The sequence below is a fragment of the Camelus ferus genome, chromosome 7, assembly GCF_009834535.1.
Source record: "Camelus ferus isolate YT-003-E chromosome 7, BCGSAC_Cfer_1.0, whole genome shotgun sequence".
Classification (NCBI taxonomy): domain Eukaryota; kingdom Metazoa; phylum Chordata; class Mammalia; order Artiodactyla; family Camelidae; genus Camelus; species Camelus ferus.
Genome location: NC_045702.1, coordinates 69,268,144 through 69,289,591, shown reverse-complemented (window position 1 = coordinate 69,289,591; position 21,448 = coordinate 69,268,144). Strand labels below are relative to the sequence as shown.

The 21,448-nt window shown below is 35.7% G+C and overlaps 1 protein-coding gene across 1 annotated transcript in view; it reads right to left on the bottom strand.

The window, feature by feature from the left end:
* SEMA3E (semaphorin 3E) overlaps nt 1-21,448 on the bottom strand; it is a 226,225-nt gene that overhangs the window by 81,651 nt on the left and 123,126 nt on the right. The window contains 3 exon segments of the mRNA XM_032484106.1: nt 4,266-4,385; nt 6,743-6,802; nt 16,552-16,712. Coding sequence (XP_032339997.1) covers nt 4,266-4,385; nt 6,743-6,802; nt 16,552-16,712 — 341 coding nt within the window.

Here is a 21,448-nt window from a genome sequence, read left to right as displayed (position 1 = left end):
CCCTACCTAGTCTCTAAGAAGGCAGGTGATTACATCCTCTTATTAAATAAATAATTTAAGTTTCTTGATTGACTATCCTAAGGAAAAACTTCTTTCAACACTCCTACACTTTTATATCCTTCCTTATATATGTTTTCCTTAACAATTCTATTTCTGGATTAAACAGACAATATTACTGCATTTATTTTATCACTATTTAGTCACTTCCTAACTTCCTACATCTTAATCACTCATCTCTTTACCAAAACGGCTCTCCCTGTAGCATTGATGATATTGTCTAATAATCATTAATTTTTTTCTTTTTCCAAGTGTGATTCTACTTTGCCTTATACTACTCTGTTTGCTCAGTCTGTTTACACTGGTATTCCCTAGACATTCTACTGTCACCTAAATAATGGCATTTTCCAAGTTACTTTGGTAAAGTGTAAGGTGGAGAAGGAAAGTGAGGAAAAAATAAGAGAGAACGAGGGAGAGAGAGAAAAAGAGAAAAGGAGAGACTCCTTCAGGGACTATTAACTCCCTAGGGTTCAATAAATCAAACTATTCTGATAATATCCTATCCTAGCTCCAGGATCAATTTTTTCAAATAGCTGTGTATGGGGGAAAGTTATAATTGAGAAACATGGAGCACTTTTTATGTTCTCACAAAAACATACATACTCTGCCTCCACAGCTTCCTCTTGCTGTTACAGACTTTTTCTTCCCAAGCATCAAGAAATAAAATCAAATTGTTTTTAAATGCCAGCTCACCAGCAACATCCAATAAAACGTTAAATTATATAAATTCCTGCTGAGTGGCTTCTCACATCAGTCCCACATCTCCTTTCCTCTGCTTGTGACAACACTCTTAAATATCCTCATCATCTCTCACAAAGATTCTTACAATAGCCTCCTCTAACTTCTCTCTGCCTTTCATCCTTCTCTGCTTGGATCAAGTCCTAAATATTACCCATGGCATGTCAATCAAACACTCTGCTCCAAGTCCTTCATGGTCTCTATGCTATTTTCTAGCTATAACTATAGAATGCCACTGTCTGGCATTAAAATCCTCCACCAATTTGCCCCAGTTTAACTCCTGCTATTTCCCAACCAACTAGACTAATGTCTGTGAACCTACTCCATATGTGTCTCTCTCTGTGTTTTTCAAAGCATTTTCCTTACGTATAATAATTTACAATTTTTCATTCCCTCATATGAAATTATCAAGCCTCTAAGTAGAGTTCTGGGAATAAATCTTTCACTGCCCTTATTACCATATGACCACAAATTCCTTTTATGACACAGAGAATTTTGTTTTCAAAATATGTTTTAATCATACCTAATACTTAGACACTTACATGAGAAAAATATTCAACGTCATGAATGTGAAGGTGAATTACATGGCGTTTCACTTCTAATAGTGACAATGCAGCTTGTATTGAACTAACTCCCACAGATAATGATGATTAACTAAGTAAAAAAATATAAAAAACAATTATTTGAAGGCACTGGAGATGAGGTAAAAGCAGACAGAGACTGGAGAGTTTTTCACTCAAGGAAACCTAATTCATGTGGTGAGGAATGGCTACAACTCAAGCAGAAAGCTAGAGACTTACTAGCCTGGAAAGCCACAGAACAGATATCTAAGGTACCAGATCAGATGAAAAGTGAGACAACGTACCCAGAAACTGAAGGAGGCACCCTGAGATATATGCACATACTCTCTCCCAAATCTTTAGCTGACAGCTGAACTACAGGTGCAAGCAGACCATGAAAAGCAGTGGCTACAAAGATGACAGGGATTTGTGGCTGCTGCCTGCTGCAAGGGAGCTTGGAGTGGGAGTCTTGACAGGTAAACGCCCTACTAGAATAAAAACTGACCCTATTCAAAAGATAATAGAATTCAGAACACAAAATAAAAACATATAATCTATAATGTCCAGTACAAAATAAAAATTACTAGACATGCAAAGATACAAGAAAATATGATCCACAGCAAGAGAAAAAGTAGTCAATGCAAAATTACCTTATGCTGACCCAGGTGTTTAAGTTAGCACATAGGGATTTTAAAATAGCTGTTAACATATGTTCAAAGGCTTAAAGGAAAATATAGTTACAATGAGTAAAAATATGGGGGAAAGCTCAGTATAGAAATGGAAAATATACAAAATGAAAGTTCTAGAACTAAAAAGTACAGTATTTATACGTACCATTAGTGGAGTGGGCTTAACAGCATATTAAAGATGTCAGAAGAAGGGGTTAATAAGCTTGAAAATAAGTGAATAATATTTATTCAATTGGAAAAACAGACAAGAGATTGAATAAAAATGAACAGAATCTCAGTGATCTGTGGGACAATGCCCAAAAGTCAATTTGTCTGCCTGTCTGTTTGTCTGTCTATTTCTCTCTCTTTCTCTCTCTCTCTGAATGAGAGGATTGAGGGAATGAGGCAGAGATTTAATTTTAAAAAAAAAGGCCATAAGTTTGGCACAAAATGTAAACTCTGTATCTAAAAATCTTAGTGTCCCAAGAAATATAAATACCAATCTCCCAACTACCATTCCAACCACACACATAGGCACACTATAGAAAAACTACTGAAAAACAAAGAGAAAGAGAAAATTTTGAAAGATAAAGCAATTACAAACAGAGTAATATCATTATGAATGAAACCTGAATTTACAACAGAAAGAGGTTATAAGATAATAAAGAATTTCTGAGATGTTTAAAGAAAAAAAAAAATTGTTAACCGGAATTCTACCTCCAGGGAAAATATCCTTCCAAAAAAAGGATGAAATAAAGGTATTTTCAGATAAATGAAAACTAAGAGGATTGTTGCCAACAGATCTGCACCAAAAGTTGTATATATTCTAAGTTTGCATGAATATCTGTGTGTTTGTATAAACATGTGTACACATATGTATACTCTGTATATCTGTATATATGTAAACATTCTGACTTTGCACTGGATTTATTTGCTTTCGACATCTTTGTCTGAAGTCTTTCCCACTATATGGCCTGCACTGTTTCCGTAAAATAATTTAGTAAATACACTATGATGTGTTTGTGTATGCTACTTAACATTAATCTACAACTAGGGGTGGTTAGTTAGCATTGAAAATATGCAAATCAAAAATCCTGCCTATAAAGACACTTCACAGCTGAAATACCTCAATCAGGGCACTCTGCAGAGGCAGTAAGAGTAAACACTTCAGATACTACTAATTTTGTGTGCACCTGAATATTAACTAGAATCAAGAATATCAGAAATAATTTTTCACTAGTGAAATGAATGTTGTTCTTCATGTGCAGTGGCTGAAAATATTTTATAGTCACTGCTACCCTTTCATAAACGGGGTGTAAGAATCAGGAGAAACTAACTGCTGTAGCTCTGTTTTGTCTGTGTCCTGTCTTAACTGAGGATTCTGCCTTCTAAGCTCAATAAAAGGTAGCAGGCCCTGACACCAGTATATTGTTTAGTATGCCTCACAGTGAAACTATGACATAAGGTGCTTGAAAATGTACCTAAATAAACAAGAGTGGAGAACTCACCAAGGTTGAAACAGTTTATATGATTGCTCTTCAAGGCTGTTCGTTAGTAAGTATTTTGTGTGTGTGTGTGGTGTGTGTGTGTGTGTGTGTGTGTGTGTGTGCGCGCGCGCGCGCGCGCATGTGTGTGCGGCAGAATTCAGCTGGGATTTGCTTTCAATGATACCATATCACCTAATGGCGGGGTCCAGGAAGACACGTATAGTTCTCACCCACTAATGTTTAGCTTAAGTCAGTTTACAATCTCTCCCCATCCCAACCCCACCTCCCCAGGCTGAGAAAAGGAGTTATTACAGGATCAACAGGTCTTTGCGTGTCTTTTTAAAAGTACTATATGTAGTAATTTTATTTGTATAAATGTATTCATAAATACATATGTGTATATATATTCATACGTATACTCATTCTAATTTGGTGCTTTCAGGAATAAAAATTTATATAAAAACACAAGAGAGAGCATTTTGATATTAAGAAATACTTTAAGTGGACAAATTAAGCAAAGGAAATCGTTCAGTGAAGAATACATAAAGAGTTAATTGGCTCACAGATTTTATAGCTGACAAAGATTTTAAGGCCCAGAGAGATCATTTCTTTGACTCAAGCAAGGTGAATCAGAAGATCACAAATGCTCTTCCTCTTTCATCCAAAGAAATGTCACAACCTTTCTTTTTAAAACAAAGTTCTCTTCAGCATTACTTTTGATAATTCACTGACTGCAACGAATGAAATCATCATACCTCCAAATGGTGTCCCACTCTGATGAAGGCACAAAGCGGGTCAAAAGCTCCGGTACCACAGGTCAGAAGGTGTGTCCTGTTATAGTGGTGCAAAACCCGAACATAGTTTGCACATTCACTCTAAAGCAGGGGAAAAAAGGGAGAAATTGGCTAGTGTAATAAAAACATTTAGCTGTTTTTTGATCTTTGTTTTTGTTTTTCCTAACTGTAGAAATCTCATGTATAAGCCTCTTTTGGCGAGAGGAGACAACAGGGCTCAAGGAAAAGAGGACAAGGACCAGCAGAAGAGACTGGAGGACTGATGCACATTTTAGTCAGCAGTGATGTATGAATCACAGTTAATAATGGGGGCATACCATTTTCATGTACTCTAGTACACAACTGAGGGATAAAAAAAGCACCGTTCAGAAATGTATTCAGGTGTAAAGATTTTCATGGCAATATGTTCTACCAAGTGATTAAATTATTCCCAATGCTGTTTTTTTTTTAAATTACATATAAACAATGAATCAGCATAACATCAGACAATGAATAATCAGAAAAAGCTTCATTACCCTTAAGGAAGCATATGCAGACTTTAGGGTGCTACAGAGCTTTGATGTTTGGGAAAATAAGTCGTATTTTCAAACTCATACAGTCACATAAAGCACATTCAGGGAGAATTTTCAAGTAAACAAAAAACTGATAAAAAATAACCTTTTACATTTATTACTCTTAAGATTACAGTCCAGGGATCTGCAAACTTTTTCTATAAAGGACCAGAGAGTAAGTATATTTAGTTTGATGGGCCATCCACTCTCTGTTGTAACTACTTACTTCTGCAGCAACAGTATGCAAGCAGCCAATGGCGATACAAAAAGGAATGTATGTGGTTGTGTTCCAATCAAACTTCATTCATGGTAGGTCACACATGGTCCCAGAGCTCTAGTCTGCCTATGCTGGGATTCAACTATAAGCTTATTGAGAACAGAGTCTTGATTTTACACATCTCTGTATTCTGCAGTTAATCAAACACAGTACCTAAGACATACTCCATGTTTAACAAAGTTTTAATACATAAGTCACTAGATGAGTCTGTTGAATGACAACAAATTTAAAAATGCTTCAAACCAACTTGACTAAATTAATTCTAGCAAACTCCTTGTTGGCAAATTAGGTATTGCTAATTCATTTACAAAAAATGAGAAAAATACTAAGCCCTTTTACTGCTAAATGTTACTTTGGTGCCAATACATACAATAGTAAATGTAATGTTTTATAAGGACAGATTCTAATTTTTAAAGTCTCTCATATAACAGTATTAGGATGAAAAAGCCAGCAAAACCATCTCATCATAAGTGATTCAGATTATATAAGATATATAAGAACAAGGAAGGCACTGCTGAACTAATTATCTGGTGCACACAGATCTCTTCAATTTCCCAATCAGGTAGCATCTTATTCTGTTGATGATGCATACAATTGGGAAAATCTAATCAATCAGATGAGAAAAATATTCTATTTGCATATTGCTATAAGCACATGCTTTTCATCTCCTGAAACCATCACATCTTGACTGAGCCAATTAAACCACATCTGGGTTCAGCTGCACTTAGACTGACACAGCCTCTGAATGTGTTCAATTAGTCAGCATCATGCTGTAGACTAAGGGCAGCAAGAATGTCTTGACTCATTCCTTGGCTGTTACCCAGTTGCTAGAGAGAATGAGGAGTTGGTGTGATGTGTGTTACTTTTTTACATGGTAATTTTTTTTCTTTTTCTTACTGAAAAGAAAATTGAGTTAATTTTCCAAAGGAGATGTGGATGTCTTCCTCCACAGTCGTGACTTGTGTCGTCAGCCAGCTACTCCCAGCATCTGTCAAGTCCCTGCACTCATGTGCCAGCACCCTTGGCAGGGCTGCTGCTGCTGTACCACCTCTTCCCTCTCCCACGCTGCAGGGATGTTATGGAGAAACGGATTATGACTCTTTCAGTAGGAGACATCCTCCGACATGTGCAATAGGTAAAGTCTGTTTACTGCCTTTGCCGTCGTCTTTTAAAGTTTTTCTTTCTTCTCCTTTAGTTTGTTTCTAATTTATTAAACACAGTGCAATGAAATCTCACAAAGAATGTGCTTAGCTTTTCCTTAAATTAAGAAACTGCCTGAAATTATTTTTCTCCCAAATACATAGCAAATAAGCATTACTACAAGGAATTTATAAATCTGAGTTGATTACAATATATTAAGACAAAATAAAAACCAAGATCTAGATGGTACCTCAGTTTCATTTAACTCTACATTGAAATTAATTTTTAAGTAATTATATATATAGAAAATACATATGCATATATCATTTATGTACAGGCATATTTTCTTTTCTTCCTGAAACGAATTGCCCATGTGCTTTTTAGAAGCAAATAAAAGTTTAGAGATTCAGTCCTTTGTGACCGATCAGGAATATAACTGATTTGTTTAATTTACAATGAATAATACTTACAGCATCTTTTCCTTTCATTATGCATTCTTCTGTTTTCAGTGCTGTACTAGGCCAGTGTATCTGAAAGAAAAGATAATGGACTATTATGAAACTGCATATAAAAATAAACCACACTAAAAAGCCAATTCATTTTTTTCTGTAATTCAATACATTTTACTTTGTTCTATTTTTGTTGGTTCTATTTTCTTCTTCGAGAGTATCAAGCAAGACTTTATCTTCTTTACAGTATCATTTGCAAAATTAAGACACATATCTTTGAGCTTTTATTTTACGCTATTATTTTCTAATCTCTTTGAAGGCTCATCTCAAGTCTCAGGCCTTTAGAGGCCGCCCACACATCAACCAGCACTGCTCTGCACTTAACCTGCCATAACCTCCGCTGTCCAGTCTTTCTCCTGAACTTGTCTGCCCCTCCACATCAGGCACCTCCTTGAGTTCCCTTTCCATTTTTACCGTTCAGCAGAGAACCTGGTGTTATGGACTCTCTGTAGCGTTTGCTGCATAAAAGAATAAAAGGATGACTCTTTGTAATGGCTCACTTCATAATATACCACAAACATCTTTGATTATTTTTTAAAAACACAGTTTAACTCTACCAGTCTCCCACCGGATTTCAGAAAATCTTTGCTATATTTCAAATTTCCTGGTTTCTTCCTTGAAGTGAGAGAATATATCAAATACCGTGTTTTTACCTCCAATAGTGCCTAGCACTTTGCTGGGGCCACAGGCAGAAATCAGTAGGCACTTTTTACCCAATTCCAACAATTTTTGACCGTGAAGTGTTTTTCTTCCCCCCAATGAAAGAAATTGTTTCCTCTATCCTTTTCTTTTCTCCAACTGCTTCTGTTCCCCTTTTTGCTTAAACTATAGGATTAATCATACGTCTGGCATAGGTTTCAGATGGCGCGGCATGAAATTGTTCTAGTTTTTCTTTCTTTTACTTTATAAACTCACTTGTGGAGGTTTGAGTTTGTTACACTATTCAACTCATGACTCACTATTATTTTTGGTTTTAAAAGGTCCCTCTCATATTTTAATTACCTATTTACTTCCTAGGCTTCCTCCCTTCCTTCTTCTATTTGCATCCCTCCAGGGGGTAATCACTGTCAACTGTCACTGGGAACAGTAACAATTTTTTGTGTGTGTGATTTGCATATTTTCTTATAAAGTGTATATTGCTTTTTGTGTCTCTTTAATTTATGTAAATGGTATTTTTTAATTTATGTAAAGTTTTTCTCATCTTTTTCACTAAGAACTAGGTTTTTTAAGATCCCCATATATAGCCCTATATACACATACAGTCTGTTGTTTCTAACTGCTTTGTAATATTGTAGTATTTGTGTGGCTCCCCCATGTTCCCTTATCTCCTTTGCCAGTGATGGACACCCCAGTTACCTACAAATCTCCACCACATCCAACAATGGTACATCTTTGTACATGTCCATCTGGGATCTGTATCAGAACACCACTGGTATGTATAACTAGGAGCAGAATTACTGGGTCTAAGCGAAAGCATATATTTACTCTGTTAATGTAGCACCAGATTGCTCTCCAGAGTGGTGACATGTTTATACTCCACCAGCAGTCCTCACTGACACTTGGCATTCTCAGCTTTCTAATTTTTGTACTGAGCACTTCGGATTCAACATTGCATTTCATTCTTACCAGAACTTTACCAAAGCAGTAGTATTGTGTGGAAGCTTTTTTTAAAAAAAATGCCCACTTCTCTGTCCAACACCACAATGCAGATCTATGGCTAATAATCAAGGAATACGGTCCACTTAAGTAACTGTAGCAACTGGTATGTTCTCCAATGTTTCCTGTGCCTCAAGACCTTGAGCCTTCTAGTTAACAGTTTATCCCCACAATTGCTGGATCAATCATTCTCCCTGCCCAACTGAAAAGGCTGAGTCAACCCCCCTTCTTGTGTGTCTCTCAGAATTCCACAGGATCACCTTCTCATGGTGACGCAGCATCTTCACGGGTTCTGCTGGTCAGTGGTGATGGATTCTAAGTTGAGCGATGCTGGCTCTCACCAGAACACCCATCGTTTTTTCTTCATTGTTTCCAAAGACCTGCACCTTGGATCCACATGTACTGGTGTACAGGACTCCTAAGAAGCTCTCTATTCCTCTCCTACCTCTACGGCTGCTCTGAGCCATGCAACAACACTTCTTTGGATTTTTGTAGGCAATCATCTTCCATTCTCAAGTTAATATTTTTGGCAAAGGAGCAGAAATTTCCCAGGAGAATAGACTGGACCTCTTAAGATATTAATAGTATTTCTAAAAATAGTCTTGCTCCTCAAGATGCGTAAGAGCCTTAGGATCTAGATTGAGGTACAGCTTCCTACTACCCAGTGTCAATGTTTATGTTGTGAAACTCTATGTATATCTGGCCAGTAAGCCAGACTCTCTTCCTATCGATGGCAATGTGTTTGCTCCCGAAAGTTCCTATCATCTCTCCCTGGTATCTCCCACCCCTCTGCCTACCATCATCCTATCCTGTCTTCTGCCAGCATAGAAGAACATTCTGGTTATTGAACTGGTTATAGATGTTGCTGACTGAAGGTATTTTTTACTTAGTGAGGACACAGTTTATTTATCTTTCAATTACTACTCAACATTCAAAAATTTCTGACATCTTCTTGCAGTGGGACAGGCTCCCTCTGCTATGCTTCTGACTTTTCTTTTACCTGACTGGCCCCTGTAGGCATTTTAGTCTTTGAAATCTGATATACATGTTTGAATCCCAAATATGGTCAAAATTTAAGCCTTTAACTCATACATTATATAGCCAGATCTAAGCCCCAATACATGAAAAATACTGCGGATTTATAAAAGTGGTGATAAAAACATTTTATTATGATGATCCTTTTAGAACTGTATTTATTATTATAGGAGTAAGCACTCTATGGTTTCAACTACAGGCATATATGATATTACTTTGATGTTCTTATTAGTGTAATGAGTCCCCAAAAGTTTCTTAATAACAATATTCTGCACCGAGTGTTCTTTTGCTTTCTAGAGTAGTATATACATTTTAAATAAAAACACATATAAAACACATTTTTTATGTTGTGATGTAGAAAAGAAGACAAGAAAGAAGAACAGGTTTATAAAGAAAACTAAAAAGCCAAAAGCATGCACAGAAAATCCTACAATCAATGTTCTTCATTATAGCAGTAAATCTATCAGTGGATCATGTAGGTTTCATAACCTTTAATAGGAAAGATATCACATAAAAATAAGGTCAAGTTCCACTGCAGTCTTGCATCGTCCTAAGAAGTCACTGACATCACTATAGAATAAGGATCCTAGGAGGGAAACCATAGAACTTATAAACTTTACTTCTCCTTTATTTTGGAAAAAATTCAGGCGCTGAGTGACAGGATTTCTCAGATGATTCCAAAAATCCACTTTAATTTGAGATTTAATTTGGTTTCAGAATTACAGTTTTACTCTGGGTGCATGAATTATGCAAAAGGATATGCTAAAGTGTGCGTGTGTGTGTGTAACACAAAACACAAATTTATTTTAGGGTCATCTATCATTGTTAAGATTTTCATGGCTTATTTGCTTATTGATATGACTAAATTAGAGAATACCTCATCTGTAATTCAGAATAATGCTTTATATTCTTAACACTCTTAATTTATGAGATGTAGGGGTTTTCTTCTTAGAATATTAGCATCCCTTTTTACTCATTTTTCATTATGTAAAATAATGACCTTTAAGCTGTGTTTCTACAATTTCAAAGTATTAGATAACTTAATCAATTCTTTGGAAAAATATACCAAAGTCCAGCTTTTCAATGATGAAACAGCATCCAGCCAATAAACCAGCCTCAACATCTTATCTCACATTCCCCTCCATCACTGCTTCATAACCATTATTTCCAGGACCATTTGAACACGTTGTTGTTGGGGGGCAATTCTCTTGACCATTTCTACACTTTATTGACAGTTTGTGTTCCACATTCTTTGCAAACAGCCTTGGAAGACAAAGATTGAATCTTCCTCCAGGGCAAATGGAAGATGTGTTTCCTGACCTGGATAATAAAGACAAATTCTCCCTCTGGGCAAAGGTTGGACAGGTTTGCTAGCAGACCTCTTATAAGACTGGGAGTTTTCTGAGCTTCAGGTTAAGTGGGTACAACACACATTCACTGTGTGTATGTCTCTTTAGGCTGCTGTGCCCACCCGCTGTGGGACTCGAGGGGAAAAAGGCAAGTGATGCAAACAGGAGGCTCATGCCGCCTGCTGTGCTGTGAGTGAGTCCTCTGTCTCTGGCTCAGAAATCTGTCTTCTGCCAGCAGCCAGGAAACTATGACAGGCTAACTTGTCTTAAAAGCCAGGTACAATTTCAGACTCTTTACAGTTGTCAACACAAACAAAAGAAAATGCCTTATGTGCTGGTGGAGACAATACATGGCTTTTCTAGGACTGTCAGAACGTGTGCTGTTTCTAGAAGCAAACCTCTCAGTGGCAATTGCTCTAAGACTAATGAAGTCATTATTTCAGGCACCTCTTACAAGATGTTCCCTGATAACTTTTTTAATAGACAGTATCTCTCTTTCTTTTGATTCTTGAAATTGCCTTTCTTACTTTTTCTACCTATGACTGTAAAGATTTGCATACTTAACTCCACCCAGCTCTCTTGATTATTAGACTACGAGTCAACAGAGGGCAAGGCAGTGACTTATTTCTATATCCCTAAAATGCCTACCTGGCACAAGGCCTTCAGTGCAGTCACTGTTGACTCCTTGCCTATTGACAGACTTGGATCAATCACTGTATCTTTATCACATTTTTGGCACAGTCAATTTACTGGAGGAGATTTGCTGACATGAACGTACTGCCATCAGTGTCAAGTAATTGAGACAGGTAATTTCCAGTTGAATCAGGGAGGAAATCCTGTAAGATTTCAGCAAGTTTGAAAGACTGGCAGGATTTCTGAGAGCAGAGGAAAGCGTCTTAACCAGAGTACTCTGGGTGGATGGAAGGGATAGAGGTAAGAGATTCCATTATGAGCACTCACCACTGTGAAGCCCAACACATGGGAGCTCTCCAAAGGAACAATATCATCATAGATTCACTCAAGTTTTGTTTTCGTTGTCGTTTTTACTTGAGTTTGTTTTGTTTGTTTGTTTGTTTGTTTTTAACAAAATTCACCAGGCTCAGGACTGCATTCAAATGTCCACTCAGGAGAGAAAAGATAAGAGAATGATCTCACTGGAAATCAAGTTATTTTAAAGCCATCATGTACAAATGTTCTGCCAAGACAGTAAGGGAAATGATTTTCTTCATTTGTTTTGGCAGTCACGATGCCTTTTAGTTCTGCTCCAGAGTAGGGCATCAACAAAAACCCATAAAATTTAGCTATTTGTTCTGCATAAAACATTTTTAAAGGCAGTTAAACAACAGGGTGTAACGATATTTCCAAATTCTTTGCACCAAAAAAGGTACAAAAAGCAAGAGGTTAAATACACATCATTTCATCACAATACTCCTACAATGTAATTTAATTGTCCCAATGCATTTACTACTCCTGCATATCTCAAAGGAGAAAAGTAAAAGAAAATAAAAATTACATTACAAAGTAATTTTTTTTCTGGACTCCCTACCGAGTCTCATAATTATACCAGGATTAAAGACTTAACAATTCTATTGTTACAAGATGTTAGGATACTCGGAGATTGTGGAGAACAGAAACAAATGAATAAAGAAGGAATAATGTAGCTGTCTAAAAAACATTACTTCCTTTTTTATTAAAAATTATTAAATAAAATAATCCAGTTAATGTAAGTCTCTCTTCATGGAATGTGACTAAGACACTTCTATAACTTCATCCATTATTCTCTTCCTAATTCTAGTATTCTAATAAAAATGTTTATGTTTTAGTTTTTCTTTTCTATTACATCTACGTACAGTACCAGTGTCCATCAACATATACTTTAACAACGTGTCCTATAAATGTCATTAGAATCAAGAAAATATATTTTGAATTAACACATTAAGAGCCCTAATGGTTTATAAACAGTAGTTTTAACCTGACACACATTATCCTCCTTACTGTTTAAGCTTTTATACTTAATTATAATGGCTGTCATTATTCAAGCACTTTGTATACCAAAATTATAATCTTTTGGACTATAGAAAAGATTTGTACTTGAAATGTTTATACCCCAAAGCATTTGAACTGTAACGGTATTTTTAACAGCACATTTTTGGCCTGGTGCATGCCCTTTTTAATGGATGAAATTTACTAAATTGCTATCATTAATGTAAAAAACCACTTGCTATTTATATGCAAATTACATTTTTAAGCCTTTCTCCCACTAAATAAAAAATTAAATTCTAAAATACAAGAATATTTTTACCTTGGATTCTATAGAGTAGAGTAAGTGAGAAAAGTCTAAATTTTGTTACAAGCAGAAGTGAATGAGCTATATTTATAGATATCCAAATTAAGTAGTGTAATTTTAGCTTAAAATAACAGTGGTGAGAATAATTTTAGAAAAAAAGCTAAAATTTAGAAATTTGGAGAAAAACTATGAGTGAAAGTTTGTTAAACTGAAAATGTATTACTAACTATGGAATAGTCTATGAAGTCCTATAAAATATAGCTTAAATAAACAAACATTTCTATTTTTGACTTCTTCATGAAATGAGAAAAGAAAAGAAGATTTTATATCCAAACTCCTATTGTTATCTTCCAGAGAATAATTCTGTTCTGTTTTTTAGGAAGTCTTATTAAATCTCAAATGTACACACATTGCAAGGGGCTATCTAGACAGAATATAGACAAGTATTCTGCATAGTTAACACCAGATCACTATTATGAGACTATGAGTTAACAGAGGGCAAGGCAGTGGCTTACTCATCTCTCGTCTGTGGCTGAATACTGGGGTCTCCTGGGGCTCTTAACTTCTGCATAGTAAACAAGGGAGAGACAGTTTCTTCTTGTACTAGTCACTGGTTTTTCCCCACTACTGTCACCAACAACTAACTGTTGCACTAGTTTCTTAACCATTACTCAGGTAAACTGTAGTTATGCAAAGGGAGTAAGAACCAAGAGGAAACAAACCTGTGGTTACCAAAGGGGGAATGGGGGAGGGATAAATTAGGAGCTTGGGATTAGCAGACACACACTACTATATACAACACAGACAAACAACAAGATCCCACTGTATAGCACAGGGACCTATATTCAATAGCTTGTAATAACTTATAATGGAAAAAATATGAAAAATAATATATATACATATGTATAACTGAATCACTATGCTGTACACCAGAAATTAACACGACACTATAAATCAACTAAACTTGAATTAAAAAAATAAAAGAAGGAAAAAACTAAGAGGAAAGAAATACCTCATAACAAAAAGCAAAACTAACAGTAGGTACACTGAAGACCAATTTGGGAGACCTGAAGTTCACACCAAAGCAGTAGCCTGGTTCTCAACGCCGTGACACTGTGGAAAGACCACAGGCTTCTAAGACAGATGGGCCCGGTTTCATATTGTAACTGTTACTTACTGGCCTCATGGCCCTGTTCTCCTTTTCCTTCCATTCACCCAACATGCTGCTCCTCAAGCAACCATACTGAACTACAATTTTAATCATGTTATGCACGTATTCAGAATTTCCCACTGGCTCCTGCGCTGCCTAGATTAGTTTAAACAGCATAGTAGTCAGTATTCTTCAGGATCTGGTCTAAGCCACATTTCCACCCTTAACTCTCACTCTACCCTCTTCCCACCCACCTGCCCCATCTCACCTATCTACTTCAGCCAAGTCAGTTTCCAGCTGCTCTAAAAATTTCTGACCTTCTTCCCCATATTCGCCATGTTCCTCTACCAACAAGTATGTGAACCAAAATTCCCACTATTATTTAAAGTCCAATTCTGAATTATATCTCCTCCAGAAACCCCAACTCCCAGCTTGTGTGCACTGTCTAAGCATTGTATTGGGGCTTTTATTATGGTTCTATTCAGACTGTGCTACCAATGACAGATGTGCACGTCTCTATCTTCCCCTTTACATTAGAACTATTTTAGGGTTGAGACTATTTTATTAATTTCTGCATGCTTCATATTTCCATGAATGTTTCTAGAACTTAGCTGAACAGTTTCTAAAAATATGCAGTACTCCTGTACCTCAGTAAGAAATGGCAGTACCTAGGAATCTCATGCTGAGTCTACGTCTAGTTAAGATAACAACCATGAGAGCAAACTTTTGGATGATATTTACATTTCAGGCACTGTTCTAGGCAATTAATAATTCAGTTAATCATCTTATAAAAGCTGTGAGATAAGCTCTATGATTATCTCTTTTACAGATGAGAAAACTGAGAAACAGAGAATATGGGATAAGCTGACTAGGGTCACTCATCTCACAAGGGGTGATCCAGATACAGGCAATCTGGCTATAAGATGTGTTCTTTGCTATTACATTCTGCTACTTTTCAAAAGGTCTCATATCTGTGACTTAAGTTGAAATAAGACAAAATATAAAGTTATACATTGTCTTGTTTTGTCAAGTTTCCAAAAAAAAAAAAAAAAGTAACTGTTGATCAGCTATTTCATTCCAGAAATGAAATACTGATCAGAAAAGAATGAGGACAAGCTTTCAACCAATAAAGAAACACAAATAAAGGTACCAGGGTTACTGCTTCTTTATGGTAATACAAATAAGTCTAATAAATATGAACAAAGAAATACATTTTTCTAGTGGAATATGGTAAATTGTACAAATATTTTTTCAGTAATTCTTAGGTGCTAAAAGAAAAAACTACTTTGCACAACAATCCAGAGGGATTTTTGTTTTTATGACTAGTTTTGGTTTACTAATTAATATTATCATTATTCACCATTTTGAAAGGTTATCACATATTATTAAAGTATTTTAAAGTCACAGGAAAAGTTTCTTTAAATCTTCTTTTTAAGAATTGTTTGACATTTGTAGGTAGGAATCCGAAGAAATAAGAGTTTTAAATGATTTCCTCTAGGAATTAGGAACTGGCAGGGAAGAGGTGGTGCTGCTTCTCATTGTTAAGTTTTTTTTAAAATGACTTTAAAAAATACAGACATTGCTCATTTTGACAAACATAAAAATGAATTATAAAGAAAAAGCAGTAGGTAATATATACATTTATGGCAAATATACTACGGTCTAAATATTTCTGCATGTTTCATGTAGGGCTGATAGAGGCCTGAAAATACATCAGCTTAACTCAATTTTGTATAAGCACAGATTTTAAGAATCACTTTTCTTATCATAGTTAACCTTTCCTCAAAAATGTTGGGTGTTTGCTTATTTTAAGATACTTTAATCCTTCAGGTTTAAGGCACATCCTCCGGAATCAGCGATCTTACCAATAGAAATACATGAGTTCCCTATACTGAGATGACATATCCATATTTCTGCAGGTTGGGATTTCTGGAGTAACAAAGCCTAAAAGGACTACTGGTAAATCAGCATGTGCCAAGCTCAGGCCTCAGAACAGCGGGTGTGGTGTCCTGAGGACACCACACAAGAGGAATACACAGTGCACCAATCAGAAGTCCTCTGGGGACACAGAGATCAGCGGTGCACCAGAAGAGTTCATTCTCAATGGTTTATAAGCTTTCCTCAAAATGATTCTATTTTTAAGGAGTATTTTATTTCTTTCAATAAAATTATCACTTAGAATGTTAAAGTGACCAAGACAATGAAAAGACTAACCCAAATAACACACATGCAAGAAGACGGTCCCTTTACTCCTTTTCTTTCTCTCCTGGAATCTAGTGTGCTGTTTCCATACCTCTCTATAGCCACTGCTGATGTTTTCCAAGCTGAGGGAATACACAAGATCCTTGCCTCCCACGAAGAGTCTCTCCTGATATTCATCCAGCAACATGGAATGGAGATCAAGAAATCCAAAAGGGCTATGAAATACTGATGTTCTGTTTAGATCCAAGAGTTCTGAAATTCAAAACAAAATGTACACTCAACCAAAAGAAAATACAAATACCTTTATAGCACGTTTCTCATGGCTCTATTTTCGTATCTATTCATACTGTGTAATTAAAATTCATTTTATCAAAAATATAAAGCCTTTAAAATTACTTAAAAAGATTATAAATACACAGCACAACAGCAATACTTAGATGTGTATTTGAAAGCTGCTAAGAGAGATCTTAAAGTTCTCATCAAAATAAAAATATTCTATGTGAGGTGACAGGTATTAACTAAACTGTGGTAGTCATTTCTTGATATGTACACATATCAAATCAATAAGCTGCAACCTTAAACTAATACAATGTTATATATCAATTATAACTCAATAAAACTGCAAAAATTTATTTAAATATTTATTCGCTATGTAAAAAATAGTGTAACTAGAAATAAGTTTTAATGTGCACAAATTAAAATCTTTTATAAGTTTACGAGTCTAAAAATGTCAATTCAACTTAATATGTAAGGTAAATATTCCTAATGTTTTTAAATACAGAAAGAATTATTTTTCACAAACTGTAAAGTGCTAAACGAAAATTTCATTTTATTATGACTTTTATATCTACTTCTCATGTATAAACAAATCCCAAGTCTACAATAAATATTCTCAAAGCAAGTCCATTTAACTCCAGATTAAACACCACCTCAGAAAGAATGTTTCCACTTGGAACTGGTCTTGAAAGTCACATCCAAAATCAAATTGCCCAAGTCTGGAAACTATCAGCAGTGTTAATATAATGGGGTAACACGTCGTAGCATTCAGGACAGTGGGAATGACTGATAAAACTGCTGGGGATCTACTTTCTATCATTGTGATCTTGGCTGGTGTTATGCATTCATCCCTACTTCAGGAATTACAAATTATTTGTTTTAGCTAATATACATTTAATTTTAGAAAGTCAGAATCTGGCAAACCTCTCCTATGTGTATGTTTGTTCGCTGAAAGTATTTAATTGCATATGGAAGTTCAGTATTAATGGCTGGTAAATGACATGTGAGAGCCTTTGATGATGAGAGAGAATATTCGCCCCATTATGAAACCCTGCACACTGAAGAGTTTCTGAAGAGGCTCCCTGGGAAATACGGACAAGTCATAAGATAGCATCATCTTCCAAAGGTCAATTCCTAATGCATCTAACAGAGAATGTGAAATACTGGTACCCAGAACACTCAAATCCAGACAGCAACATGAAATATGACAAATCTATATAGCATTTTGCCCACTCTTACAATATCTGTTTCTCAGAAAAGAGAAATGAAGTATCTTCTCTCCTCTATTGTGAATGTATTAAATTCTATTTTTCTACTCTGAAACTGTTGATTCCCAAAGTTCTGTGAAGCAGGGTTAAACTTTTAGTTTAAAATGATCAATCTTGCTAAAATCAAAGTCTAATTTATAAAGGTAAAACTTGTGATATTGAATCACTTGACTATTCACCTAAATAAAGATATTTTTAAAAAGTTTTGAGGCAGAGCTGGGAATAATAATAATGTTCTTTATTTAGGGAGGATGAAAATAGGACTTTGAGAGATTTGAGGTCCTTGAATCCTGGAAGACAAATTTTTTCTGCTTAGCAATTCTGTCAAGATAGAATCATATTGTGTTCTTTTCTTACTAGGCATTCACAAACAGCAAGAGATACATATTTTAGGCATTCAATACCATAACAAAAATATAGATCAAAGCTGTCTACTGCCATTACACCTTGGTCTTTATATGTAATCACTTACAGTTTTACATCAGGGCTGCTAAGTAGACTATTTTCCAGAAAAGAGTGCCCAATTATTCCAATTGGTTGCTAAAATTCCCCAAATGTTACATACAATGAAATCATTATCTGAAAAGATTCAATAGATCAAAGAATGGTTATATATTAGCTAGAATTAACAGGTCTCTCAACTACAGATTTACCAGACACAATAAGGTACAGAGAGCTTAGGAGGCTACGATGGTTGGAAAATAAGAGGAGGTCATAAAAGGAATCAAATACGAAGGCCCTACCCTGAAGTGCTGCCACAGTGGAGTATTTTGTGCCCATCTTAAAAGGTATGAATTGGAATCAGGGGCAGCTCAACTAGTAAAGGAGGCATTCCATGAATGAATTCCACCTAGAGATGACCTTGCTTTCTCCCAGTGAGGTCATTAGGACCTCATTACTTCTGTATACCCTAGAGCGCTAGACATCAACTTCTACTGTTTTCATGACTCGCCAACTTCTGCAATACTTACTATGCTTACTATAATTTTTGTAGTCTAAAGGTGGTAGTTCCTATTTGTTTTGTCAGTAACAACAGAGACTAATCACTGACTCATAAAACTTATTTTATTCCAATATATCACCTTTTATTTTGACCCATATTCCTATCTCTATGGCCAAGTCTATGCCATGAGATCATAAAGATGAACTCATATTTCTATGGAGATGTAGCATGGAAAATGCAAAGGGAAAACATTCAACAAATGGCAAGATTTTAAAATGTTCATTTCTTATCACCTTCACATTTATCAATTTTTTTCCCATCACAGTGAATTATGAATTAGCACTGCCCTTTATTTTACTTATGAAGAAAGTCAGGTGCCCAGAAAATAGAAGACTATCCTACAGATATACACTATTACAATGAAAAATCACTCAAATTACCAAAAAAAAAAAAGATAATCAAAGTACACAGATATATATATGTCATTATGAAAGTCCTGCAGACTGAGACTCTGGGGAACCAGGTTCTTGTCTTGGCTTTGCCATTTAACTACCTGAGTAACCCTGAATAACCTCTTAGATTAGTTTCCTCTCATATTAATCACCTTCTACCTTCAAAATCCTTAATTCTTTGACTAAACTGCATTTCTAAAATGGAGGTGATAAGACACTGTCAACAAATAAACAAACTCAACCACACATATTTTACAGAGTCTATCAAAGTATGATGCCATATCCATATTTTTGGAAGCTTAATAAATGGAGGGAGTGATCAATGAACAAGTCTGAATATCCCATGGTTCATATTTAGGCTTGCCTAAAGAGAAGTAGTTAAATATTCATTTATGACTTGTCATATATTTAAATAAGTATCGGATCAGAGAACACTTTTAGGTTTTCAGGCATTTTGGAACTAATCTATTTTGACTCATTCATATTGCCTCAGGGGAAATTGCTGCCAAAATACATTTGGATACATAAAACTGAATATCACGTACATGCCTTAGGCAATAAGTTAAGAAATTTCATTTCACTTATGAAGACACTTTCTAGAATAATCCCTAAGGTTTTTGTTTTTGTTTTTTTTTTAATATAAGACCCAAGGCGGGGAGGGTATAGGTCAGAAATAGAGTGCAAGCTTAGCATGCATGAAGTCCTGGATTCAATCCCCAGTACCTCCATTAAAATAAACAAACAAACCTAATTACCTCCCCCCCAATTTTTTTTTAAAGAATTTCATTTTAAAAAGACCCAATAAATAGACTGCAGTTTTCTTTAAACATGTTCCCAATATGAAAGACGTGCACTGACTGCTTCTGTACCTCTCCACTTTGACCATCACCACCCAGCAGAGTAGTGCCAATGAGTGACTCCTAAGAAGTTCAGGCTTGTCACTAGAAATTTCAGAATCAAAGGTACTAACCAAAGCATATCAATGCAATGGTTTGTATTTTTCTTGTACATTTCCACAAAGATAAATCCTGATTGTCATCCTTAATTTTCTCTAAGACCCAAACTGCTCTTCCTAACTGTCTGTGATTCCTCAGCATATTCGACTTTAAGTCAGGAAAGGTTAAAAGTATCCACTATGGGTAAATATTTATGCTTCAGACTTATATCTGAAATAATGGACAAAGAGGCATTCTGTAACAGAAAAAGCTTTTTTAAAGGTGGTGCATATTTATGCTTTAATATTTAACTCGAATTTTCTACTTTCACTTACTTGATTATTTTAAAAGGATCCTTTTCTAAAAAGGATCTGTAATGACTTATACAAATACACTCAGTCAAACAAGTATGTTGCTGGGGTGTTAAAATGAAGGAAAACAAAGAAAATATGATGAGAAGCCTAGAATAAATTTTATTAAGAGAAGTCATTCTCTCAATTGTTAAAGTGAGTATCAAATTGACCCCAGGCTTATTAAAATTCAAAGTAAGAATCACTATAACACAAGAGAAAAACTGTATTAGTTGCTTAAGAGCATTGCCTGATGTGATCATTAATTTTAGGTGTCAACTTGACTGTATCAGGGTTGCCTAGATATTTAGCTAAACATTATTTCTGAATGAGACTCACATTTGAATTGGTAAAATCACTAACGCAGACTGTCCTCCCCAATGTGGGTGGGCATCACTCAAAGTACTGGGGGTCTGAGTAGAACATACGGTGGAGGGAGGAAGAATTCACCCCTTTTTTCTGCCTGACTGAGTTGGAACATCAGCCTTCTCCTGCCTTCAGACTAAGGCTTACATCATCAGTTTCCCTGGTTCTCAGGTGTTTGGACTCAGACGGAACTAAATCACCAGCTTTCCTCACTCTCGACCTTGCAGAGGGCAGACTGTGGGACTTGTCCATAACTGCATGAGCCAATTCCTCATTTTATATCCTCTATTTGTTCTGTTGGTTCTGTTTCTCTGGAAGACCCTAACACAGGGTACTGGCATTAAGGACTAAAAGGAATTTCTTCTGAGGTCCTCTTAATAGGAATGATGAAAAATACT